The sequence below is a fragment of the Passer domesticus genome, chromosome 3 (genome assembly GCF_036417665.1).
Source record: "Passer domesticus isolate bPasDom1 chromosome 3, bPasDom1.hap1, whole genome shotgun sequence".
Taxonomy (NCBI): Eukaryota; Metazoa; Chordata; class Aves; order Passeriformes; family Passeridae; genus Passer; species Passer domesticus.
In genome coordinates, this window is record NC_087476.1 from 90,020,598 (window position 1) to 90,047,197 (window position 26,600).

Below are 26,600 nucleotides of genomic sequence, written 5' to 3' on the forward strand. Positions count from 1 at the left end.
GCGGCGCAGTCGGGGCGCTGCGGCCCGCAGCCGGACCAGCCGGGCCCAACGGGGCCGAGCCCAGCCAAACCCAGCCGGACCGAACCCAGCCGGGCCGAGCCCAGCCCGGCCCAGCCGAACCCAGCCGGGCCGAGCCCAGCCCGGCCCCTCCGAACCGAGGCGATCCCCTCAAACCGAACCCAGCCCAGGCCAGCCCGAGCCTAGCCGTGCGTCCCATTCCCACTGCGGGATGGACGCCGGAGGATGGAGTCCTCCTCGGAGAGAGCCGGGCTGTCCCGTTCTTCCCAGCCGAGCTGGAAGATGCCCTGCTAAGCTCTCAGCGGTACGGTGGTGGCAGTGAGATCCCGAAGGCAAAGGGCTGCCGAGAGAGGCCCCAGAGAGGCGCGGGCAGAGACCTCCCTGGCGGTGCTGCCCGCTCCAGCGCCACTGTGCCCTGATGGCCACGGCCACGCTCGGACGGGAATTTTCAGCTCTTCATGTCAAGCACAACAGTGTCAGTGCTTCTCCTAGACCTACGAGTGACCCCCACCAGATACAAATAGTCTGGAAAACATCGCTCCCATCCCCTGACCATGCGCTCAGATACTGCTGCCGCTCTGATCTCCCCTGCTCCCAGACAGGAATAATAAATTTCTGCGGTGCCTTAATCAGCTTCCCGAAGGCTCTCAGGAGCCAGGAGTGTATGATGAGTTGCTAATCACTCTCCACAGGAGCCGACGTCTCTGTGAGTCCTACCAGTAATCCTCCCTGCTGTCCCCTGGCCACATGGTATGCCAGAATCTCATCAGGGGGTTTAACAGAAGGGAGGACAGCGAAAAGCTGTTCCATCAGCTAAAGCAAATCAAGGGCTTCAGCTTACATGGCTTGCCCAGTGTCAGCTTTCAACCCAAGAGACTTTGGTGTAGGAACCTCCCCGAGCTGAATGTGGGGACCCTGTGTGTAAATGGCAACATAATCTGGGGGAAAGGGGTAAAGGTCAGAGTGGATTTAGAGCTGCTGTGAAGTCTTCACCCTTTCCACTAAGTCCTGCATTTCCCTAATCATCAAGCAAACACTGCAGTTGGAGGGAAAATGTGCATCCATGCTGGGCAGAGATGATACACACACACCCTGCTGGATTTGGAAGCAGGATCCCAGGGGAAGCACAGTCTCTCCTTCTGCAGCGCAGATGATGCTGAACATCAGCAGATGTGAGAGCACCAAGAAGAGTTCCCGATGGGAAATGATGAAGCACGGAGACCCAGGGAGGCTGCAGATGACTGCGGACACAGAGGAGAGGGCTCTCAAGGAGCCAAGGGAGGCTCAGGCAAGACAGTGCAAGGAAAGGAAGGCCAAGGAAGTCTGTGAGTTCACTGGAGCAGAGCCAGGGGGAAGCCTGAAAATCATTCAGACCTGGATCTTAGAGCTAATGGAACAGTGCAGGTGGTGGCATCCATGTGAGCAGCTGAGGGACACACTGCATGTGACAGAGCCTGGAGTGCTGGGATTACACAGCAGAGTGTCATCCTCAAGGATCCTGACACACAAGCTGGCAGTCACATGTATCCCCATGTATACTATGGTGCCTGTTGGAACAGGCAACCATGTTGTGGCTGTCACAGCCTTGTTCAGTGCTGCTTCACTGCCCAGACCAGAGAGGAACCTTCAGACTGTGTTTTCCTACACCCACCCACTTCTTAGCCACCCTGGAAGGGCGAAGATTAGAGTGATGCTATGCGCTTTGCAATTCAAAGCCTCCTGCATCCACCATGTCAGGGTGTGCTCCATGCCAGAGGGAAGGACTCTCACTGGCCAGACAGGTAAGGGGCATGGCAAGGTTTAGACACCACAGCTCAGTTCGTAGCAGTCTGCAGCATTCAGTCCACTTGCATTAGTTATGAACAGACATTGAAGATGAGTAAAAGCAGGATGGGATATGCATCATGCCCCCAGTATCTCATGGCTTTTACCTCATGGGGCCCCCTAATTTTGATACTGTGACCCTCAGCAGAGCTGCCTTCCTCCCTGCTCTGTTTTCAGGTCTTCCTCTCACACCAGGTTCCTGCCCAGCCTCTGTGCCGGTGTGCCAGACCTGTTTGACTTTGAAATTCAGCCACTTTGTATGGCTGTACCTTTCTAAAGCTAGCTCTGAACAGCACCTCCATCTACAGTCTTACTCCTAGTGCAGAGCTCATTGCTACCACAGCTGCTTTCTGGGTCAAAGGAACTAATTTGATCATAGAATCATCATGTAAGAGGGTTTTAACCTTCATTATTTCCAATTGCAGACTCATTTAAATGCAGCATTCAAAAGGCCCTGCAGTGCAATTACACAACCAAGTGCAGGAAACTTAATAGCTCTTAATTTGCACCATGGCAGTAAGGTGATATCAGCATTGGCACTTTTTCCAAGCAGACTTTTTCTCCAAAGTGCCACCCCCACAAGGAGTTCCACTATCCTCTTCCTCTGAGAGCATTCTCAGCAATGAATTCAGCCCAGCCACACAGCAAACCCTCACCGCCCTGTGATACTGAGCAGAGGAAGTTCATTCATGTATTTATTTGGACTTGTCTGGGAAAACACTTCCTCTATTACCCATTGTTTCCAAACAGCCCTTCTTGTGTGAGGAGCCAGCAGGAAAAGGCTTTCCTGGGCAGCAGCTCCAGCCTGACCTGGCCTCAGAAGAGGGAGCTGCACCCAGGCTGGGGAAGGACAACTGGTGTCATTTGCTTCTCATGGCCAGCGGGGTCTCACGCTCCTGCTTTGCTGCATGGAAATTCGGTGGTTTTCTGCTCTGCAGATCTTTTGCCAGCACAGCTGCAGCCTTTTCTAAGACCTTTGTAATGCCTTGTCCAGACTCTGCTATCAACAATCCTTGTTACATGAAAATACACTGTGAACAGGAATGCCACTCTGTGCTACCAGGGCCACAAGGGGGGCCACAAACCCAGAAGTGAAACAAGACCAGCAGCAGCCCTGCAGCAAAAGATGGGCTGGTCAGCAGATTGCCACTGTCCCTGCCTTGCCTGGCCAGCCCTGGCTCTGCAACCTTGGACCCCTCCAAGCCAGGCCATGTGGCAATTTTCCGGGTCCACAGCAGCACCCTTCTCAGAGCCACAGCCACACCACAAAGCTGGCCCTGGTGCATTTGCTTTGATGCCTCCGCAGGCAGGCAGGGGGGAGCTGCTCCAGCAGCCCAGGCAGCAGGGGCAGGAGACACGTTTTGTTCCAACCCTCCTAGGAACAGAAGAAGTTTTCTTTTGTGTAAGAAGGGAGTGTTCAAATCTGCTGCCATCCAAGGCAGTGCTGGGGAGCAAAAGCTTGTTTATCTTTTCCTCCTTCCTTCCATCAGATGGTAACAGGACAGATCTGGACCTGGGTTGTTTCCCAGGTCAGTAAAAGTGGGCACCAACTCTGTACCAGTATTAGTTACTGGTGGAGCAGGAAACGTGCCCAGTACCTCCAGCTGGCAACACTCAGCGCAAAAGCTGGAGCCTGGATACCTGCCCAGTGAGAGGAAAGCTGATGCCTTTACAAACAATTTCGTGGGTGAAGGTGTGGGTGTTAACATCTTTGAAAAGGGCCTTAATGCCTCTACTAACTGCGGGCAGCAGGTTCCTCCAAGAGCCCAGGCAGCTCCTGAAACAAACAAGTGGGGGTCTGCACAAGCCTGAGCTTCTGAACTTTGGGGTAAAACAGTAGGTTCAAGGGGAAATATGTGGTAGGCATTTAGGGAAGGCTGTACCTTCCTAGTGCCACAGACAATGGGGAAAGGCAGGGGGCAAGGTGTGGCCGGGAATTTAGAATAAAAAGAGGCTGTGCCCTCCAAAACCTCGGGAGAGAAAAGTTTGCGGGCTTGTGCTCCGGTGGACTCCCTCCCTTTATGCGAGTCAAGTTGCAGGATTCCTCTGTCTCCTTTTTGGACATAAACCTCTGGCTTTTGTGGATTTTCCTGACACCAGCTTGGGCACACTGTTCTGCTAAAGTCAGGCCAAGTGATCTTAATGGCTTTTTCTGCATTTAGCAGCCAGCAGAGCGGCTGCAGTACAAAATGGTTAATCCTACAGGGATGCTTCAGCTTTGCAGAGGGCAGCAGAAAACCACAGGTCAAGAAAGTTTGCCTGCTTTAAGTAAATTGCATTATTGCAATGCAAATATTGGCCTATTTCCTTAAAAGACCATAGTGACCTCATTTGATCCTTTGAAAGGAATATAAAATTTGTTTGTTTGGTGCTTTTTTTCTAAATTTAACATCATGCTGGAGTGGGATTTTTTTAGTGATGAAATGAAAGGTCAAACTGTGGTAAGGATGTAACCATGGCAATATGGGAATGGCTGTTGGTACAAGTTTGCAGGAGCGATTTGCATAATCAATAAGAATAACTTTCTGTACTCATAGAATTTCCCTGTAATCACTGGGAAAATAAATATCTAAAGCAGACTTTAAAAAAAAGAAAAAAGCAAGTCATAGAAGAAATGCCTGAGAGTGTGCTTCCTTGGAGCTTTCCCCAAGGTAGCCCTTTCTGAGAACTCTTAACACACAGTTTATTTTGCAATGGTCTAGCAGAAAAAGCAGCCATCACCTGCTTTGGCTGCACCAATGAAGAACTTCAGCAGCATGTTTTGATTTCTACCTGAGCAAGTCCAGGATCTCCTGCAATAATTCTACTGCAACAAAACATTACAGTGTTTATTTTAGATGGGACTGGGTGGACTCCAGTTGTTGTCAGAGAGTCCAACAGGCAAGATTTCCTTGCATTAAAAAAGATTTATAAAAGCCTATAAATCAGACCTTCCCCGAAACTGGTTTGCAAATTTTCACTTTCCATTTCCAGTTGCAGGTCAGCATGTCCTAGTAACCCGACTGACCCTTTGCTGACAGTGAAATAACCTTTTCCATACTTCCTACAGTCACCTCGCTCTGGTCTACAACTGATGGCATCAGATAGAGGTGAAGCTGTTGTTCCTGAGTGGTACAACATTAGCATCCCAATTAGCCTGCCTTGCTCCTGTCTTGTTCCAAAGTATCAGTCTCGAACATTGCAGTAGCTTGGGAAAATAATTACATCAATACAGTTTGCTGTGAAGGTCTTACTCAACACCATATCACATGATTTGTTCTCTGCAACAAGCTCTGCTTACCAAAAAAGAAAACACTAATGTAACCTTCCATGAATATTGGCAATTTTTTTTTTTTACTAATTACTTCCGTAACGTTTTGTCAGAGGGGCACAATCACTTTTTTTCTTTTTTTCTTTTTTTTTCTTTTTTCTTTCTTTTTTTTCTTTTTTTTTCCTTTTTTATTTCTTTTTTTTTTTTTTCCTTTTTTTTTTCCCAGGGGAACTGCATAATAAAAATACAGGTAGTGGCTGAAAAAAGCTGCTACTTAGAAATGAGATTTCTTTTCTGTAATCGTCAGCTCCCACAGGCCTTGTCACAAAGGAGCTGCCAGTGGTGGCACCAGAGGTGAGAGTCAGGACTTGCCTCCACTGCCAAGTGAACACCTGAGTCATCCCTGCCTTCGTGGAGAGAGGAATGTACTGCAATAAACCCCTGCCTGCTTGAGGTTAGAAGTACAATTGTTGTTGCTGACCAGAAATAAATTAAGCAGTCTAGTTCTGCTACTGGATAACCTCTGTCCTCTAGGAATAGTATGATGCTGGTTAGGAAACACTGACCAAATGTTTATGTATTAAAGTTCCTCAAATGCATTTTCTTTCCAGGAAGAAAGAAAAGTAAACTGGAAAAGTTATTAGGCCTAGCAATAGAATGTGTCACAAGCCCAAACACCAAAAGCCTTTGAATTGAGATGCTGTGTGAAAACTGCAAAGAGAAATGTGTGATTTACTGTTCTCAATGCCATGGTGCTACAAGGTGTCATGACTACACTGATGATTTCATCAAACAATTTTTGATCTGAAGCATCACTTCAAGCATCCCTGGGAGACAGTGCTCTGCAGATTAAGAGTCCCCCTTTCCAGAGAATGATTGAAGAGTAATCAAAATGCTCCACAAGTTCCTGAAGGTGACAGTAAAATTCAAATACCACAGTCATTTTAAAAATCAAGCTCTTAAAGGAAATACAGTAATCTGGAGCAAAATTACTTTTTTTTCAGCCTTCTTCATTATTTGCCATGACATGAATGATAGTAATCTGCAGAGCAAACTGAACCCTACAGAGCACCTTCTGGCTTTAGAATCAACCCAGGAATGCTGTGTAATCACACAAGCTGTGGACTTCAAGGAGACTCCCTAATGTTCTCAGTGCACACAGACATTTCAACCCTCATGAGATTCTCGCATTCTGAGCAGATTAAGTCAGAGAAAAATCACACTGACCATGGAGCATTCTGTCCCCCAAAAGCTGGGGGACCTCTGTATCTCCCCTGGTGACAGTCTGGTTTGGACAATTTCATCAAGCTTCTGAGGCCTTCTCTGCCCTTTTGAAGCTTCAGTGGGGCAGTGACAAGATGACAAATCACGGTATTTCTAGGCTTTAGGCAGTAGCCTCTAAGTGAATTTCAGGCTTTTAAGCATTAGGGCCCAAAGAAAATTCAGTTGTTCATTGGGAGCAGAAGATAACACAAATTCAAGTTCCCTGGAGGCAGTTAATGATCTCTGGGTGAGTCATTCTCACTCCTGTGGGACAGTGCCTCTTCATTCCACACAGGATGTACATTCTGTCTAATGCCTACAGGGTTGTTCAGAACTAGCTGATGAATTATTCTGAGAAAATCAAGTTGCCTTCCGATATTTAGTGGAGAAAACGCCATGCACAGCCTTGGAAGCTGCACTGTTATATTGTAACTTCTTTTTCTCTTGGCAGCAAGCTGGACAATTTGATTTCTAAAAGAATAACTGACTCTGCAGTCATCTGCACTCCCGCTATTACCTTAACCAAACTAGTGATCAACATCTGAAAAACCTTAGGTCTGCCCCATTCTGAAAAAAGAAAATGGGAACTCTCTGGTTCAGCCTAATGCAGGCTAGAAAAACTTCTGAAGCCTTCAATACTTGCCCAGGATTTTCCATCTGCATGGAGTTTGTAGCTTTTGTAGTCTTGTGTCTGTTTCTGGAAACTGATAACACAAGGCCACAATACAGACAATGCCCTTTAGATAGTATTTACTGCCTTTTTAATGGTCTAAGCACTGTTAGAAGCAGAAGCAGTTTACTGAGGAAGCACTGGAAATTAGCATCCTAGAGGCTGAATTTTGATCCCTGATATCAAGCAGATATTAGCTCCTTACTCACAAATACATAATTACTCACAAATCAGTAATTATGCCTAACCATTGCCAATACTTAGCCTTTGTGACATATCTGCTGAAGTCCTTTCTACAAAGTTCAGGATATTATTGTTTTGTTTTCTGAAAAGTTGTTGTTTAATAAAGCTGTAAATATTGATTTAGAACATGGTCAGATAGGGTTAGCTCATTGTGAAGCACAGACAGAAGGAAATCCAGCAGACTACTAAGAAACCTTTCCAGCCCAGGAAGCAGCTGGACTGTTAGGCATCTTCCTACTTTATCCATGCACAAACCACATCACTTTCTGGAAGGGGTAATAATTGTTAGCTTTGGATCACAAAGCCTCCTCCCAGCTACAGAAATTATTATCTGACTAACCATAGCTGGGATGGCTTCACATTTCCCATTTACCCGATGAGGTTTCTAGTGTTTTCTTGGAAGGACCGAGCATCTAACCAGATAAAAAAAGAAATAAAACTACCAACCCCAAAACTCCAATGCCGAAGAAACTTTAGACAATAATAACTTTCTGGGATCATTCCTTCCTAGCTGTGGGAATGTTTAAATTACAGTGCTAACTGGGAATATTGCCTGCAGCTTTCATAGAGGTACCATATGAGGAACAGGATCTTGTGGTCCTGGTCGTAAAATGAAGAACCCACCTGAAAGTTCAACCCAGTGTTGAACTGCATATCAGTGTTGCTTTATGACACAAGGCTTGTGTTTTCTGTGCTCTGCAGCGCGTGCAACCTCCTTCTGTGAAGCATCTCCTACACCAAAACAGCTGAGAGAGAATCCCAGTGTTGTGGAGAAGTGAGATTAAAAAAAAATGAAACATTTTCTTACCACGACTCTACATACTTTGAAGCAGGTTCCTCAAATTTGCCTGGCTCACACCTGGGCTAAATGCCTGAGGGTAGGTGACAGAACCCTTGCAGAGTGTTCACAAGGGTTCTGCTTTGCTCCCACTGAAGACAACTCTGATTTTAGCTATAACTGACTGTAATGTCTCACTTCTGTCTCAGAAGTTATCCTACCCTCTCTCCCCAGATAATCTCTAGGCGATTAAATGCTTTATTAAAATAATATCTGCACTACCTTCAAGGAGCTGCCTTTGCATCACTCTGCTTTAGGGGTTAACTTGCCCTTTTATTTCCTCATAGACTTTTTCCAAAGCAGAGGAGAAATCTCTGTGCTAGAGCACTACAACTTGACTACCAATGGTAGTATTTTAATTCCATGCCCCAAGAAAATGTTTCTGGATGCCAATACTCTTGTGTAAAATAAATTTCTATACCCTGCATACATGCACTCTGCATATACATGTATGTTTATTAATGACACAGTAAGTCATGCACTTACATATTCTCCTACATTAAAAGGCAGGTTCTAAGGAAAAAAAAATAGCGGCTTTTAGATTAGCAGCTCTCAAAAATATTACTCTTGGCTCCAATCAATTTAGGCATTATACACTTTATTAGTAACATAGAATGGTAAGGAATGATGCCATCCACATATACACATACATACAGTATTGCAATCAGAGAATATTCATTAGGAACTTTTAATTTTCTCTTGGAATAAAAAATTGGACACTAACAAAACCAAAATATTACAGCAAAACACATTTGTCATCTTCATGAGTAGAACAAAGGCATGAGCAGTATATAACATGGGTCTTATACAGAAATACATTTCTCTTAGGAAATTTTTTGCTTAATTCATTCTAGTTCCTGCATTAAAATCACTTTTCCCTCTTCACAGAATTCAGACCAAATGGTGGGGCTGGGGGCAATCACATATTATTGTGTACAATGACAACTTGTGCTCCATGAAACATCAATAGCCTGTAACACTTGAGAAGGTACATACATGTATTGAAAGACAAAAACTGTAAAGGTCACACACTCCCATTCACACAGAAAAACTAGTGAGTTCACAAAATGGAAAAGGAAAGCAATAAATGTTTACAGCTTAACCCAATTTCACTTAGTTGTAGATGCACAAGGTAGTACAAATATTTCTCAAAAACCCATTGTTTCATTAGGCAACATGGGCTGGCAGCTCTGAAACACACTCCACTGATTGTCTCTGAAACAACATACTGCCTTGAACAAAAGAGATGACCAAGAGGCTGAAGTTAGAAAAGCCCTATTGATACCTTAGGTTTTAACTTTCATATCTTCCTGTACTGTATTAGTTCTGTACTGCATTAGTATATAACTCTGAAGTTTATATAAAGTGTTAGCAAATTCTCTTCACAGTTTAGTTTGACAAAACAATCCTTTTCCAGCCTGAGAACCAAGGACACCATTGCAGCTTTGGGCCCAAAAGGTATAAACAACAGATAACTGAGGAGAGCAATCTGGGAGGATGGGACTTCATAACCTGAAGCTGTAATTGGACAATTAACCCCAAAATGTAAATGGACCAAAACTTATAAAAGTGTGAAAACATGTGACCCGTAGTCCATCTTGGGTGTAGCCATGGCTGGGCTCTTGTACGACCCAAGGTCTATCCTCTGAAGGCCTTTTTAACAAATACATACTTTATTCCTTTAACACTGTCTAGCCTCTGTTGTAGGTAGCCTCTCAAGACATCCCTATTAATCTGACATTATTTATATGTATTCCTGCTACTTCCTCCCTTGTTCTTTCTTCCTCATAAACCATAGGCATTTAGCAACAGAAAGAGGTGTTACTAAAGACAAACACCCATCTACAAATACTTGTTCTGAGGGACTTACCTACCAGCAATTCCAGACTCCATCCTACAGGTCTCGTATTTTCACACCCAGCCAGTACAAATGAGGGGTTTAAGGCTGTGGCAGGAATCCTAAATAAAAATGTGTCAATGTTCTCTGAGTCTCTTCCACTGAAATGACCAAAAGTTTACTGTGGCTGGGAAGAACCACACAGGTAAGAAATAATATTAACGCTTATCTCCGAATTTTGTAGCTGCAAGTTATCAACTGCACAACCTGCTGGGCTCCTGGGAACTTGGGGGCAGCTCCCTTGTTTATGCTCCCCACTGTGTGTGTTCTCTCGCATCCTCCAGAGCTCTCCTGAAACAGGTGGGAAAAAAGCAAATTGAAAAGAAAAAGCTGATGCATGGGACTGGGATGCCTGTTCTCGCTTGGTTTCTTACACCATCTTCTCCTAGTTGATGTGCAATTCAATTCATGATACAATTACTTTTTTTAAGCAGCTAGAATTTTTAGTCCTCAACTCTACTCTTGCTGGGGGGCTGAGCCAGGATCTGAAGGCTGAGAGTCAGAAACCCTATGTGCAATTCCAAATGCATGTGGAATTTCCAGGCTAAGAAGGTTGCATGGAGAACTCATAGCAACCTTCCAGTAGAGGGAAGAGGACTACAGGGAAGTGGGAGGGACTCTTTGTCAGGAATTGTAGTGATAGGACAAGAGGGAATGGATACAAAGTGAAAGAGAGGGAATTTAATTTAGATATCAGGAATAAATTTTTTACTGTGAGGTTGGTAAGCACTGGAACAGGTTGCCCAGGCAGGTTGTGGACACCCCAACCCTGGCAGTGTCCAGGGCCAGGTTGGATAGAGCCTTGAGCAACCTGATCTAGTGGGAGGTGTCCCTCTCATGGCAGGTGGGTTGGGACCAGATAAACTTTAAGGTCCCTTCCACCCTCTTAACATGCTATGATTTTATGTTTGATTGAGTGGATGTTTTCTGCTAAAACCCAAAAATTGAAAATTAAAAGCAAAATCCACAAGGCCTCAATTACTCCAAATTTACTTCTGCCATGAGCTAGAACCTCAATTTCTTGACAGATGGTAAGACTATTGCATAAAAAAAATACTGATTTGTTCTTTATTGGCTTTTTATTCTGCTGCTGAGCCTTTCATTTAAATACTTCGTCATTGCCTGAAAATAGCTCATAGGTTTCCAACTTTCAAGCTCCTTTTAGAAGGGGAATATTAAATTCAGGATGTAATTAAGCCTTCATTATTAGGAATATTTTCTTTTCAGGGACCCAGCAGGGTTTCCAGCAAGCCAAAATCTTCTTTCAACTTTTTCAGAAGGTAGCCAAGTAATTTGGCAGAAGATAAAAAACACAAGGAGCCAGAACCAGAATATTTTTTCAATAATCAGCTGAACATAACTAGAGAAACTGGAAACTAGCAGTAAAGAAAGGAATTGAAATATAAATTTTAAGAATGGAACAAAAATACTCAAGTCTTTTCTTTTGAGCAGTTTATACTGAACAGGTCAGCAAACATCCTGGACACTGCCAAAGACTTTCCACTGGGGAATTTGAAAACAATTCCCCAAAAGTACAAAAATATTATCTTGTTAAGATTTTGCAACACCAAAAGTCAAAGCAACCGTGCATGGGCCATGAACATAAATATTTTCTGTATCTGTATCTTGATGAAAAACATATATATATTTTGGCACATCATTATCATTTTTTCAAAGGAAAAAGCCATCCACATATGTCACAAGGCAGAAACTTTCATTCTTCTGAGTCAGGCTGAAAACCTGCACACCCCTTGATGGGGCAGCTTCAGTGTAAAGGACTGACATATAGAAAGCATCTCTACTTTCACTCCTATACCCTTGCCTGCCATTTGAATAGCCAAGAGTGACTTTTCCTATATTCAGCTGCTTGAGCAGTAGACTCTTCTGGAGTTCACCTCCCCAGGAGCAGCAAGGCCTGGCCATTTTCTCCCTTGCACTGGACCTAGCAAAGAGACAAGAACCCTTTTTGGCAAGGCAAGTGTTCCAAGTTTATTCTTTGTTTATTCTGATAGGTCTTTCCCTGTCTAAAGCATTTATTACACAAAATGTTTAAATCAAGATCATCATTTAAATCAAGATCATCACATTTAGAGGCTAAGCTTACAAAGATAATTTTTCAGGGCCCTTTTTGTACAAAAGGATTTTCCTGAGTCTACAGCAAAACAAGAAAAAGAAAAGCGTTTAATTATATTTATTGTACTTAGAGATTATCTTGGAGTTTGTTGTCATTTAACCCCAGCCATCCACCAAGCCCCAGGCAGCCACTTGCTCACTCCTTTCCCCACCAGTGGGATTGAGGACAGAATCAGAAGGGTAAAAACTGGAAAACTCATGGGATGAGATAAAGGCAGCTTAATGGGGAAAGCAGAAGCCAAGAAAAACAAGGAATTAATTTACTGCTTCCCATGGGCAGTCAGGTGCTCAGCCATCCCCACCAATTGCAATGGCTTCTTGGGAAGAAAACACCATTAGTCCAAACATCCCCCCTTGCTCCTTCTGCCCCCCACTGTATACACTGAACATGATGTCACACGGTCTGGAATATCCCTTTGGTCAGTTGGGGTCACCTGTCCTGGCTGTGTCTCCTCCCAACATCCCATGCACTCCCAGCTTCCTCGCCTTTTCTGACGTATGAAAAGCAGAAAAGGCCTTGGCTCTGTGTGAGCCCTGCTCAGCAAGGATAAAACATCTCTGTGTTATCAACCCTGTGTTCAGCACAAATCCAAAACACAGCCCCATGCCAGCCACTGTGAAGAAAATTAACTAGCCCAGCTGAAAACAGCACAGAGTTAAATAATTCCCCATCCCCAACTGCAACAACCTGTGGAAAACTTCAAGTAGGATTCCACCTTCTGGATGGCACTGCATCTGTGGGAACTCAAAGACACAGTACCATTGATAGCACTGAACTTGCAGGCTCAGTTTGCCGAGCTAAAAATGAAATGTTTCCAAAAAGTCCACTAACCCAGGCCTGACTTTCCCAGCAATAGTATTATTGTAGTGCTATCAGTTCTGTGGGTAAAGGAGAAAATTTTCAAAAGCACTGCACTGAAAAACCCCCATCCCAAATCCAGATAAATGAAGTAACTAAATTACTGTTAATAATGTCTGCTCATTCAGCAGCTAAGATGGTATAAAAGAAAATATTTGATCAGAAAAAGTGAAAATATCATTATTTTCTTTTCAGTCATCCTTATAGCTTTTAACAAACTGCAAAATCAATGACTTAAGTTACACAAGCACAGGAATTTCACATGAGACAAGCGATACAATTCATAAAAAGGACAGAACACGTTTTCTGATACTCCACAAATATTCAGAGGTTTAACACACAAAATGGAATTTCTTCAGCAGCACTGATTAAACTCAAGATGAGGCAGGGATCTTCTTTACAAAGTAAAGGCACTGGCTCTTTGTAAACACATACTCCTCTCTCTTTAACTGAGAAAGCACTCAAAATATTCCATGAAGGAAACTTGTGTGGTAGTGTTCCATTGCTTATAAATATTTCATAACAGAGATATCAAAGGCCTTTGTCCTCCTTTTTACTGTATTTAATAAGAAATGTTTTTTTCTCCAATTTATCTAGTGAGAAACTTGTTAAATCTCCCCAGAAATGCTACAATGAAGCTATAGCAAGAACAGTGTTTTCTCTTATCTGCCTTCTGATACCTATAAAGAAGTTTCAAGGCAAAAGAAATGTCAGATGCCAGTATGAAACACACACGTCATCTCTTGTTTTCAGTATTGTGCTATCAGTTTTCCAGAAGGAATCATTGGCTTATATTCAAACACAGATACATTTAAAATAAAAAATGAACTCGTGAACATCCTCCTGATGTACATTTCCCTACTCTTTGACTTTCAAATGCACCAGCAAGACTGAACAAGAAAAGATTAGATACTTCTGATCATGACAACTGTACTTCAAGATTCCTGATTTTTTTTCAAGTATGCATCCTGAATTCACATCTCCCTACGGTGGAGAGTGTTCACACAGCTCTTTAATAATGAAACTGCAAGACTTGAAAATGTTAAAATAAATATTCCATACAAAGGTGAATTGTTTGCATCTTGAGCAAAACGAACTGAGCGTCTTCATAGCTTCCAGTACACAACTACCACCAATATCAACAAACACATTTCACTACTCATACACACAAATCCAGTGATTACACTAGCTCATATCATTCCATATCTAACCAAACTTGTGCATTTCTGTGTCACCTTCCTTTAGCCTCATAAATCTGACTGAATCTTTAATGTAGTGCTTTCAGGTTCTACAGGACTGTCAACTGGTACCTGAAGAAGGAGAAAAAAGTAAAAACACAACAGGAATTAAGCTGTTATTCAACAGAATTTTTCTCAAACTCAGTATTCTTGGGTAATTATTAGGTTAGGCTTCAACAGTACAAGTAGTTAATTAGCCCAATTAAGCAAATTATATAAAATCCTATTTTCCCTTATTTTTATAATAAAACAGACCAAACATAGTTTAGTTTCTTAGCATAACTCTAAAGTATATATTTATGGCATATAAATATGTCACATAAAGATTAACTTCCCATTTTTTTTCTCTTTTACATTTAACCACAGTAGAATCTTGATCAAGGCTCAGTATCAAAGTGATATTGAACATTATTAACCCAGGAGGGTCTCAATAATGCATGGCAACATCAGGGCAAGGACTGCAGCTTTTCTTACACCGTGGCTAATAGGAATGAAGCTTTGTGATGACCTAGGCTAGTTAACGAGGTGATAATGGAAAGAAGATAAATCATGCACAGCCAAAACCCCGGCTGGGAAACCCACAGGATGCCACACTGAGCACACGAAGCTGCGAACAGGTTTCAGGCTCAAGTTAGCTCAGACCACACCAGCCTGGAAGTTTCTGAATCTCATAGAGACACTAACAGTGTGCAGTCGGTCACAGATGATCAAAAGCTGGTGGGCATGCACCTACACAAAAATAAGACACCTACACAAAAATAAACATGGCAGAGGATCTTGCGATGTGTGACTCCTAAAAGCTGTCTCATATCTTGATCCGAATAATCAAAAACCACAGCACTGAAAAAATTTTCAACTGAGAGCTTTATTTCTCCTAGTAACTGTAGTAGTTTGGGAAAGCTGCTGAAACATGGAGCCTTGTGATCATCAGAAAATGCTATGCTCACTCTGCCTTTAAATTGAGAGTGCCAGCAGAAGAACAAACCCAGCACTGCATAGAAACTCCAGCCTGGCTTCTGTTTATCAGACACTGACTTCATCTGAAGGGACTGCAGACATTTTAAATAAAATACATACTCTATAGGAAGGCCTCATAGCCCAATAAACAAAAAGGCTTCACAATTTACAATGCTACCCTGCTATTATGAGAAAGCAAGATTCAAGCAATAAAAAAATATTATTAGCCACTTAAAATTCAAATACTCAAAAATTTAAAAATTAAAAAAAATCTGAGAGCAGAAGTTTTTTCAGTTTTTTTCATGGGAGTTAAGAAGAGAAACTGATTTGTGAGGGCAGCATCCCATGTGGCTCTGTTGTTCAAAACTAGCATGGAATCAGTCATAAGATTTTGTCAAGTACTCTTTTGCAGCTGATATTTTTATGCCAGTAGAAGTCAAGCATTCAAGCAGGTAATACAATCACGGTAGAAGAGTCACCACTTACAGCTTTGACGTCCAAGTTCATAATCCCTGAATTCACATTGTGTCTTCGCAAATCTGATTTTATTAAGGCTGAGAAAAGAAGGAAAAAACAAAGCTGGTTCACACCTTTGCAGTGACATGCACTTTAAGGGAAATGTTTGCAGGCTGCAAGCACACAGAAGATGCTTTCAGCACATTTTCAAAAAACCTGTATTCAATCTTTGCAATTTGAACTCACTGACAATTGGAACTTGCTCCTCACAAAGCACACAAAGCAGGAATTGACAATAAAATCTTTTAAATTGCAAGCACTTAAAGAAAAGCTTCACAATTCAGCACTTTCAGCACATTTGTGAGTCGCCATGTATACACACTGGCACAGTTCCAGAGTGCATCAGCAATTTCCTGCATTTGGAAAACTGCAAACTGCCTCCATTTGTGCATTTATTTCTATTTCTCACCCCACTCTGGAGATGGACATCTGTCTCAAATTCAAGACATGTCTCAAGAAATGGGGGTCAGATGGTTGTCCATATATTAACAACATCATCCCAAAAGCACCTACATTTTTACATTAAAGAGAAGCCATTACTTGCACATGTAATTACCTGTTAAAATAATGCCCACAAAAATCCAAGCACAAAGAAAGATGTTTCCTGCACGAGGACTGTAGTCTGTTGTGAGCTTTCCTTGAACAAGTGTAAAGATAATTCCAAATATCTGTAAACAAACAAGTTACTTCATCAGGACCACAGAAAAGAGTCATAATTTTACCTTTAAAAGTTCCAGGTCACATCTTATAGAAATCGAATTTTAAAAAACCAGGACTATAGCAACAAAACAGAGACTTATCTAAGTCTAAGAAAGCCTTTCTAGACTTAAGCATCATGGCATTCCTGAACATTACTTCACTTGAAGAAATAAAATGCTGTAACCTGTGCTGATGCATTAAGGAGACCTGAGGAAGTGCCTTCAGACTCTGGATATGTAATTTCCACAGCAAATTCAAACCCAAGTGGAAGATAGCCAGTCATGAAGAATCTGTTGAAGAGGAGAGTAAGAGGATGACAGGTGTGGTCTTCATCTGTTACTACAGCTAAAAAAACCTAACATACACGCATGGTATTATGAATTAGCTGGTATTCTGAATTGTCCTGTGTTCATGACTTAACAGAACTCAATAATTCCAAATAATAGTGACTGCTTCATTCCCTCAGTGTGATCCAAGAATTTTAGCCACACATCTTTCTCTTTAGGGCAAAGCTATTAAAGCATGTTTGTCTTATTTCCCATAACTACCATACACATGAAACAACCTTTTCAAGGGAGTCTGCAAGCCACTCCATACTTGAAGCCAATTACTTTCATATGAAAGCCATACACAAATATCATCATTTGATCAATGTCCATGCTGGAGGACAAAAAAACCATGAGTAGGGAGTGGGGCTGTACACTTGAACACCTGCTGGAGGCTGCAATGGAAGAAGCTGAGGGGACCAATGAACAATGGGAAGAGAAGACGCTTAATGCAGGGGAGGATGGTTGATTGGTTTTTAAACTGAAACTCTCATGACTTTTCTGCTTTTATCTTGACTTCTATGTCTGAATACAGCAGCACTCCTTCAGCACCTCTTGAGGCTTTTAGATTGGATATCTATGAGCACAGCAAACAAAGCAACCAGCATGTTGCTTGGGCTATCAAAGTATAGATTAATGAAAATGCAGAGAAGCCAGTTTTCCTAGATCTGCTCAGTTAAATTAATCACCTACACACTGGTCAAGAGAAAGCTTCAACTTCACTGCAGACAGCTTTTTGAATTGGAACCAAACAAATTGACCTCACAGAGACCTCTCTTAGGTCCATAAAATGATAAATGAGATTTACTGAAAAGTGAGTTACTTTAGCTTTATTCAGAAGCTGAAACCCTATCTGTACTCTGAGCTAAAGGCATAGGCTGAGACCATGGTGACAGAATACACAGTAGAATTACCTAGGTAAAACATTTAAATATTTTTCAGAACAGAACTGCAGTAAGTCTTGTAGTGCTCTTTAATTGCTCACCCAAGCACTCCTCCGGTCACAAACACTACTATAAGGTATCCGAGGTCCAGGGTGAAGGTAAATACCAGCAGCCCAATGAAAGAGAGAATGTAAACAATCAAAGTAGTTTGCCTGCAACCCAACAACAACAAAAAATTAACATTGTTCATAGCAGGCCACAGCACATTGCTGAAGCATGGAGGATAACATGAACATTACATTCTAAAGCTATAAAATTTGCTTCATGTAATTCTGCCTCAAACTTAGCATGCAGTGAGCACATATCCATTACTGAACCCTTCATTGTCTTGGTTATCTGGCTGCTTCACTCAAGGCTAAGGACACTTATCCAAACTCTCAGAGAATGGACAATCACAGCACATTCTACTACCTTAAGACTATTTTAGTTCTCTGCTATTCTGTACCTCTTGGCCATTCTGCAGTGCTGCCCATTACACAATACATCAACACAGGAGCAGCTGAGTCCAACACTATTAGCAATAAATGTCAGCCTACCAAGAGGTAAGTCAAACAAATCTCATTACAGTGGTCTATTTATTTTGAATCTGGAAGAAGGGATGTCTTCCAAATTCTTAAAGCACATATTTGTAAGCCAAAACACATGCAGAAACAAAGCCAATCGACAGCATTAACATCCATTAGGCTTGTAGAGGCACATAATGTACTAAGAGTCACAGGGGAGAACTATTCCATCACAAACAGTGCTACAGGGCAGCGCTCACTCCTGGGGGCACCACTCCATGGATTATGGACCCAGGAGCTCCTACCCCAGAAGAGAGCTCTGCTCCATGGTCATCCCCTGAATTAAAGCAAATATTACACTTACTAATAGGATCAGGAGTAGCACAAAAAAAATCAAGAATCCATCAGCTGGTCATTTTACAAAACAATGCAGGGCAGGCTTTTAGACTTTATGCTTTCCTAGGAGAAGAAGCCCACTGGGCCACCTGGCCACTGTATGTAGGACCTACAGTGCTTTTCTTACACTCCTGAAGAGACAGGAGTAGATGACAAACCCCTTTGCATTCTGCTCCCTCATTTCTTTTAACCAATAACCAGTAAGAGTCTCAAGCTTTGCTGTAGCCACAGAAACTTCTCTCCATCAAGATCACTAAAAGGTCAGGGACCAACTGCATTTCACCAGCAGTTCATTTCAGCCCTTATGTTGGAGCATTTTCCTAATGCAATTGCACCACTCTCCTACCCCTAACCCCACACATGCCTACCCACACTTACTTGTATGTTTTAGTGTAATCCAGCCACAAACCACAAATAATCGAACCCACCATTCCTGCCACCACCAGTGTCAAGCCAATTCTCCCAGCGTTCACTTCTTCTCCCTTTCAACAAATATTTATATGGTGCTCATTAATAATTGCTTCCATTCAGAGTCAAGTTCAGACCTCTTGGCAGTCATAAGTGCAAACAAACATTCCTATGACTCCCACAGCTGTATGGCACAAGAAACTGTACAAAGGTACATAAGAAACCAAATGTCTGAGCACACATAGCACCTACAAAATAAATATCACCTCTGCAAATGTACAGTGGGAAAGGGAAATATAAGAGCCAAGAAACTTACCTCATAATGAGTTACTATCATCTGGTTTAATAATGTGGAGACAGAATAAAATGCCCCAGTCATAATACCTGCAGTACCAAGAAAAAAGCTTCAGTTATTCCAGATGCAGCCATGGTGATTTTTTACCCTAAAGAATTCATCTTCTGCCATGTAAGACTCACAACACAAAACCTTTTATGTGCCAGGTAAAATCTCTTCACTGGACCTATAAGTGATATTTTGCATCCTTACGGATTTTCCAGCACTGGCACCTGAGTAAATAAAAGCCTGATACTCCCTCTCCCATAAAAAAAAACACCCCACAATTAAAATTCTATGTGCTTCTGGCCTGCATTTGAACCTTTCTGCCAGAGTACAAGCAGATAGCACCACTTACCATAACTGATTAGCAGAAGTATAAATGGAATATTTTTGAACAAGTTAATAATGGACTGCTTGTAGGAGTAATCCTCAGGAGGTTTCGTTTGCAGGACTGCTTGAGAGTGACTGGGAGGGTATTTGGGCTTTTCTTCAAACACTGGGGAAAAAGAAGAAGGAACAATTTTTGCTTCATCTCTACCAAACTAATGTGGGTTTTTTGGGGTTTTTTTTGGGAAGTGTTTCAGCTTGATGAATTTCAGGAGAGTGACTTGTAGTTTTAACAACTCCACGAGAAAAAAATTCTACATTTTCTCATGGAAGAAGTGAGTCACATCCACAAAGGATGTGTTATCTGGTCATATCTGATTACTACCAAAATATGGTCAAAGACAGACTTCATCTGCAATACTCAGGACCTTTGTATATAAATTGTAAGATAAACAGAGTGAATTCACATTATATCATAAGTCCTTGCAGCAAAGAAACTAAGAGAACTAAATAATCTGAAAGAAATCGCCCCATGTGAAGCACGACATAGAGGGAAATGGCTGTTGCTTAACCGGGCACAACTAATAAGTGAACACAAACTGGAGAAATTGTAACCTCCACTACTTTGAGCAGTCAGCTGCTTTAAAAGTGAGGTGTTGTAAACACCCCCTGTGGCCAGCATGTAAATTCCAGTAATTTAAACACTTACCAACTCCTGCTAATAAGAACAAAAGCGTGGACACTATCGCTGTCCCATAGAACATGATGCTGATGTTATGTGCCATAAGATCAATATCATTCGGTGTATTTGGGACCAGAACAGGCGGCAACAAAAAGCCAATTGCAGTACCAAGCTGTAAAGCAAGGAAAAGAAAACCAAAAGTCATTTCCCTCTGAACATACAAATTAACAGAAGTGAAAAGCCTTACCAGGTAGAATTCAGAATTGTTATCATAATAAGCATTAATACAACTTTAGTATCACACTTCTGAGCCACTTGCTCTCAATGTTGTTTTACAACCAGATCTTCCATAATGCAGGTGTAACCTTTTCACTTCTCAATTGAACTACAATACCACACTTAGTGTATACATTTACACTACACATAGTACTTATACAAGGATCTTCATACTTATACAAGAATCTTTCACAGGAAGTGAAAGTACCATGCACGAACATAAATTTGTATCAGTCATCCTCCAAGTGAAGGACTACAGATGACAGAAGATTCCAGCTACTCTTGTAGAAATGTTCTTCATTTGATGTCATGCTCCTGCCACTACAGTAGCAAAGCCTGACTGCAAGGTTTACTGAAGAACAGACAGAGCAGAGAAAAGGAATATCCTTATTAAGACCAAACTCAACAATTATTGCTAAGGAAATAAATAAAAATCACAGAATGAAGAAGTAGTGGGTTTGTGTGTGAAGTGAATTCCAATGTAATAACTGATTTTGCATTAAAGAGACATAAAACGGGGACTGAAATTTTGGGTGTATATACATATATAAAGCATTTTAAAACATGAAGGAACAAGTCCTGGGCTATCCTTCAATTTCTGTCTTCTGCTCCCCCAAAACTAAATGGCATTTTAAAGTGTCGAAACATTTATTTTAGGTAAAATTAAATGAAAAAAGAGCACCAAAGACTGTTACAGTAACAAGTCCAACAATCAGAAAGCACGCACATTAGAGGTGTGCCGCTGCACTTACGAAACACCCTTTGTGCATACCCTGATGAGGGGTTTGCTACATTTTTTCCCACAGGCCATCATATTGACACAGTATCCAGTGGTCACAGGAAGAATCTGTTCCCTTTTGTCCTCACTCTTCAGTACATGAACCCCAGAAACATGAACTGAGCACACAATTACTTTTTTCTTTAGGTTTATTTTTTCCTCCCCCAACAGGAGCCAGGGCAGTACCTACAATGTTCCAACAAAGTCAAGTGATACCATTTTCCATCATTTACATCTAGAGAGGTTAAGGCCAGAAGAAAGTGTTCCAGTGAGTTTGGTGTGCCTCATTTAAGATGTTAAATACTTGTGGAGATCTGGCACTCCTAACAACCCTTGACAGGTACATCGCTGCATTCCCAGTGATCTGTGTTCCAGCTGAGAACTGTCAGCATTCCAAAGAAGTGAGATCTAAATTTTGATAACTGCTCTCTTCCTCCCCTGCCTGCTGTCCCGGCCTTGCTCACTGTAGCTCTGAAGTTTCACACAGTCTGAAGCTGTGTGATAAGCAATCTGATAAGCAACTGAATGACCAACAGCTGGCTGGGTTATAGCAACCTGCTCTATTACACAGTTCATGTTGTGCAATTATCAGTGCAGTGAGTGGGTTATAGTGGCTTGTTCTCTTACACAGTTCATGTTGTGCCATTATCAGTGCAGTGAGTGGGTTATAGTGACTTGTTCTCTTACACAGTTCATGTTGTGCCATTATCCAGTGCAGTGAGTGGGTTATAGTGACTTGTTCTCTTACACAGTTCACACTGTGCAATTATCAGTGCAGTGAGACCCAGCGGGAATGCCTGTGCAGAAGGGAACTGCAGTGGGATACACAGACATTACCTCTAACTTCCAAGTGCATAACTTCCTGCTACTCTTTCAATCTAGCTTTTCAGAGTTTTTAGGGGTCTTTTTAAGGAAATAAAATGCAAGAATAGAGAAATTCTGTTGTTCTATTGACACAGTACCAGCAAGCACTTCAGCAGGCACACTGAGATCAGTCCTAGCTTCTGGAGGGGAATACACTCCAGAAATATCCACAGCTTATTTTGTTCACATCCTGATACTGTTTCCCTTGTCCATCCTTCTTGTGGTTCCCATCCACACAATCCCTGCTCTCCCGCTCGTCCTGCACCACTTCAACCCCACATCTCAGCATCCAAGTGAAGCATCAGTTTCAGACTCCACCTGGATACTTGACACTCTACTGCAGAACTGAAAACCCGGTAACTCCTTGCTACTGGGAGGACTGGTGCCTGTCAGGAAGAGTGGAAATTTAGTTGCCCAAAGAAACCTTTAACCTCATACCAGGATACAGATCCAAAATTTTTGCCTCACTGCTGAAACAACCAACATATTTTGAAATCTTCAGTTCAAAAGATAGTTAACTTGTACACTGGAAAGCTTCAATGCAAAAAAAAAAACAACGTTCTGGAGGACCTACAAACAGCCAGGTATCAGCTAATGAGGAGTCAGCTAGGTTTAGGTACACCCTAACTGTAAATATGTAAAATGAATGTCACTGCTGTCATAATCCAAAGTGCACAAACATAAAATCATTAGACTCACATGATAAAAAACAAATCCCCCATTATCTTAACCAAACCCTACCTATGACCTCAGCCTGCATCAGTGATGCTGATTTGAATCTTTGCAAATTTTTGCCACAGGACAAGGAAAAAAAAAAAAAAGCTGGGACAGTGGCAGGAGGTGAGAATTAGGCTGTAGGAGGAAAAAGTATCATACCTGCACCTGTGCTTTCAGATGCACCTGTTCCAGCTCTCTGAAACTGGCCAGGATCAGGGAGCTTGAGGAAATCCGTGACTCAGTTATCAGCTCCCAACAGTGATGTGAACTATCACAGCGTTACACAAAACTTCAGGAGTCACCAGGGTATTGACTACTGGCACCTGGCAATTAGAGGCCATATTTTAAAGAGCAGAAACCGATATATGTTGTCGCTGGGGCTCTTCATGAGAGTTCACGTAGTTCATACCCCTCCAGCCGGGGGTGGATCCAGTCAAATGAATCCAAGCGCCAAAATGCAAGAGAAGGAGGAAGTGGAGCAGGACCACTTCTGTAAAGGTTCTCGCCTGAGGTACCGCCGGCAGCTGCTGGCAATGTGCGAGCCGAGCCGCCTGCCACACGCTGCCACATGGCCCGGCTCCTGCACCGCCTCGCCGGCCGGGCAGCCGCGCTCACTCTCCCGGCCACTTTCTCCCAGGACCACATCCTGGAGAAAGCCTTCTCCCACTTAAGCACCACGTTTTTAACTCGATGCCGAGCTCCACGGAAGCCCCCCTTCTCCGCAGCCCCCCTCGCTCCCCTGCGGCCCTACCTGGTTGCCCAGCACAGCCACGGCGCAGGCGGTGGAGACCTCGGTGGGGCCGAACCAGACGGAGGCGATGCGGGAGGGCAGCCCCAGGATGAAGACCTGGGCCACGGCGCACACGGCCTGGGCGGCCAGGGTGAGCGGGTAGCGCTGGGGGGCCAGGCTGCCGCACTTGAGCCAGGCGCCCACCGCGTTGAGCCCCGCGCCCAGCAGCGCCGTGAGGCGCAGCCCGCGGGCATCCAGCAGCCAGGTGGCCGGCAGGATCAGCGGCACGTAGGCCACCATGTACACCATGGACAGCCAGTCGATCTGCGTGAAGGAGACGCCGTAGAAGCCGGCGAAGACGTTGCTGAGGATGCTGTACTGGATCCACTGGAAGGCGTTCACCAGCGAGTAGCAGCTGAAAACGGCCAGCACCGCCAGCCGCCGCCGCGACAGCCGCGTCTCCAGCCGCGCCTCCGGCCGCCCGCCGCCCGCCGGCAGCATCTCCTCGGCCTCCGGGGCCGCCCGCTGCCCGCCGCCCGCCCCGCCGCCGCCCGCCGCCTCCTTGCCGGGCAGGAAGCCATTGCAGCGCTGCAGCGGGGCCGCGGCCGCCGGCGCCTCGCCGCTCTCCCCCTCCGCCTCCTCCTCGCCGCCGTCCTCCACCATCTCGGCCGTCTCCCCACCCAGCTTCCCCGGTGGCGGCGACGGGCGCAGCCCGGCTCTGCTGCCAAGGTCACCTGGCTGTGCCTCCGCTCGCCGCCGCCCCGCCCCGGGGCCGGCCCGGCACCGAGCCCGGCGGGAGGAGCGGGAGGAGCGGGAGGCGGCCCCGAGGGCGGGCGGGGCCGGCCCGGCAGCGCTGCTGCGGCCGTGGGGGGCTCGGTGGGCAGGGACTGCAGTCCGGGCTGCTGGAAGTGTTGGGAGTGCGTGTGTGTGTGTGGATATACAGAGATAGAGGTGATAGAGATATAGATAAGGATAGAGATAGAGATAGTTGTTTTGTTCACACCTCTGCTCCCGTTTTCTTTGTCCATCTTTCTCGTGGTTCATTATCTGCACAATCCCTGCACTCCTGCTCCTGTCCTGCTCCGCTTTAATCCCCACATCCCAACATCTGAGTGGTGTATGTGCACACACATGAGGCTCACATTTTAAACGGAACTTACAAAGGTTGTGTGACTTTTGCTGGCTGCGGGAGAATGTCTGGGCGATAGTAATGATGTAAATAATCCCCACAACATCTCCAAGGAAGGAGCAGCGTCACCTCCTTCCTGTAACCCTTTTGGCGGCTGGTGCGCCCGGCCCAGGCAAGGCTGGGTGGGCACAGACTGGTGCTTTGTGGCTCAGCCCTCAGCCCTCTTGCTGGGCACAGGCAGGGCACCTCGGCTGCTGCACCATCTGTGCCAGGGACACATAGGCCACATCGCTTCCAGCACATCCTGGGAAAATCCAGCGCCTTCCAGCGCTGTATTGTGATTTGTCTCTTTACAGTGGTGATGCAGAGACTTGTACTGCGGTGATAAGAGATGGATGGGCAGAGACAGAGGCCCAAACTGCAGCAGAAGGTGGCCACTACACAGCATATCAGGGCGTGTGCATCCACCCCAGTCCTTCATTGCCTCCAGAGCCGCAGGCAAAACATTCCTTGTTTCCGCTCAACCTCTGAAATTTGATTTGACACATACCCCAGAAAACTGGCTGTCTGGCTCATGTGCAGAGGGGGATAGATATCACTTCAGTAAGCAATCTTCCTCCAAACCCTGCTTGGTTCGTGTCTGCACAGGAGCAGTGTCTGGCAGCCCCTGTCACTGTTTGCAATTCTGCTGCTGCAGGCAGTGTCCCCTAATAAAGAGACAGATTATTCTCCAAAGTGTAAGAAGAAAATACAGAAATATTTAAGTTTGCTAATAATGTTAATAGTATTTTACTGTTTTCTGTGGGAAATCGTTTGGAACATGTTCAGCAAATAACACACTGCACATTGTTCATGGGTATGTCAGAGGCTAATCAGATCTGTCTGGGCTGTGGATACACTCAGCCACCAGTCTTAAGTACCCTCACTAATTAGGAGCTGGTATTTTACTCAAGACCAGTTGACCTATGTAAGCCACGGCTCCTGATCTTATTTACAGTATGGATAATAATATAGACACATGCTTCAAACTATTAATTTGGCTATGTTTGCTTTCCCTGAGCACTTAGCTGAGCAACAGTGATGATTGCAGGCACCATGGAATTTTATAGACTACTGTAAGTAGTCCTGAATTTTCAGGTAACAGTTGTGTGCAAGAAATCTGCTGTTTAAAATTAAAGTTACCTATGTCAGATTCAGGCCCTTCTTGCCTCTCTCGTTCATGCCAAAAGAGAAAGCCTGATTTATTTTTAGTTTTCCTCTGTAAGATCAGATACTTGGTAAATTTATCTCCATTTCTCTATCTTACTTGTTCTAAGTACTGTAGCAATGGATCTTTTTTTAAAAAACAGGACCTCAAGAGGAAGAAGTATAGTGGGAACTGAAACAAACATTATCAAGGCAACAGAACAACTGGCTTTGACTTTAGGAATGTATATCCGTATTACACATTGTGTGCTGAAAACACAGCTGAGACTGTGCCAGTGCTTGCAGCAGTGGCCCTTCATGATCTCTTGCACAGGCTGTGGGCTGGCTTTGGCATCAGGGAAAGGGCTGCGACACTTTGGCTGGTGGAATAGATGCATTAGCATCCTAAATTATTCTTGTTCTTTTTGAATAAGGTACAAACACTGATCTACATCTGACTTCATTTAACATTTTTTCCCTTCGAAATCTGGATGATCTCAAAGTCCACCCAAAGACAGCATTTACTCCTTAAAACCAGACGAAAACAGGTTCTGTTGGCCTATTCTTCCTTTCCCTGCTGTTGCACCCTCGCC

At 43.8% G+C, this 26,600-nt stretch overlaps 1 protein-coding gene and 1 long non-coding RNA gene across 8 annotated transcripts; one reads left to right on the forward strand and one right to left on the reverse strand.

Annotated features, from left to right (window-relative positions):
* The first annotated feature begins 126 nt into the window (after nt 1-126).
* On the forward strand, nt 127-21,112 carry LOC135297089 (uncharacterized). 7 transcript variants are annotated; one of them, XR_010359108.1, is made up of 3 exons: nt 210-3,371; nt 5,319-6,297; nt 7,971-11,305. It is a non-coding gene; the product is annotated as an uncharacterized LOC135297089 (long non-coding RNA). The 7 variants fall into 7 exon arrangements; XR_010359111.1 differs by having other exon boundaries at nt 212-3,371; nt 5,319-6,005; nt 6,097-11,305; XR_010359109.1 differs by having other exon boundaries at nt 215-3,371; nt 5,319-5,546; nt 5,704-11,305.
* On the reverse strand, nt 8,688-24,752 carry FLVCR1 (FLVCR choline and heme transporter 1). Its single transcript, XM_064414263.1, has 10 exons — nt 23,715-24,752; nt 20,356-20,500; nt 19,675-19,815; nt 19,299-19,366; nt 18,953-19,056; nt 17,717-17,827; nt 16,590-16,695; nt 16,263-16,374; nt 15,677-15,744; nt 8,688-14,305 (listed from the first exon to the last, which is right to left on the reverse strand). The coding sequence occupies exons 1-10, from the start codon at nt 24,735-24,737 to the stop codon at nt 14,243-14,245; spliced, it is 1,941 nt and encodes a 646-aa protein (XP_064270333.1). The 5' UTR covers nt 24,738-24,752; the 3' UTR covers nt 8,688-14,242.
* Nucleotides 24,753-26,600: the final 1,848 nt, after the last annotated feature.

Bases quoted from the DNA above. Each gene is read 5' to 3' on its own strand.
- FLVCR1 (XM_064414263.1), bottom strand. From the start codon at position 24,737: ATGAACCACGAGAAAGATGGACAAAGAAAACGGGAGCAGAGGTGTGAA. The intron at 19,057-19,298 runs GTAAGTTTCTTG...ATTTGTTGAAAG, and splicing joins TGATAGTAACTCATTATGAG to GGAGAAGAAGTGAACGCTGG. The intron at 16,375-16,589 runs GTTACAGCATTT...GTTTGTTTACAG, and splicing joins TCCTTAATGCATCAGCACAG to ATATTTGGAATTATCTTTAC.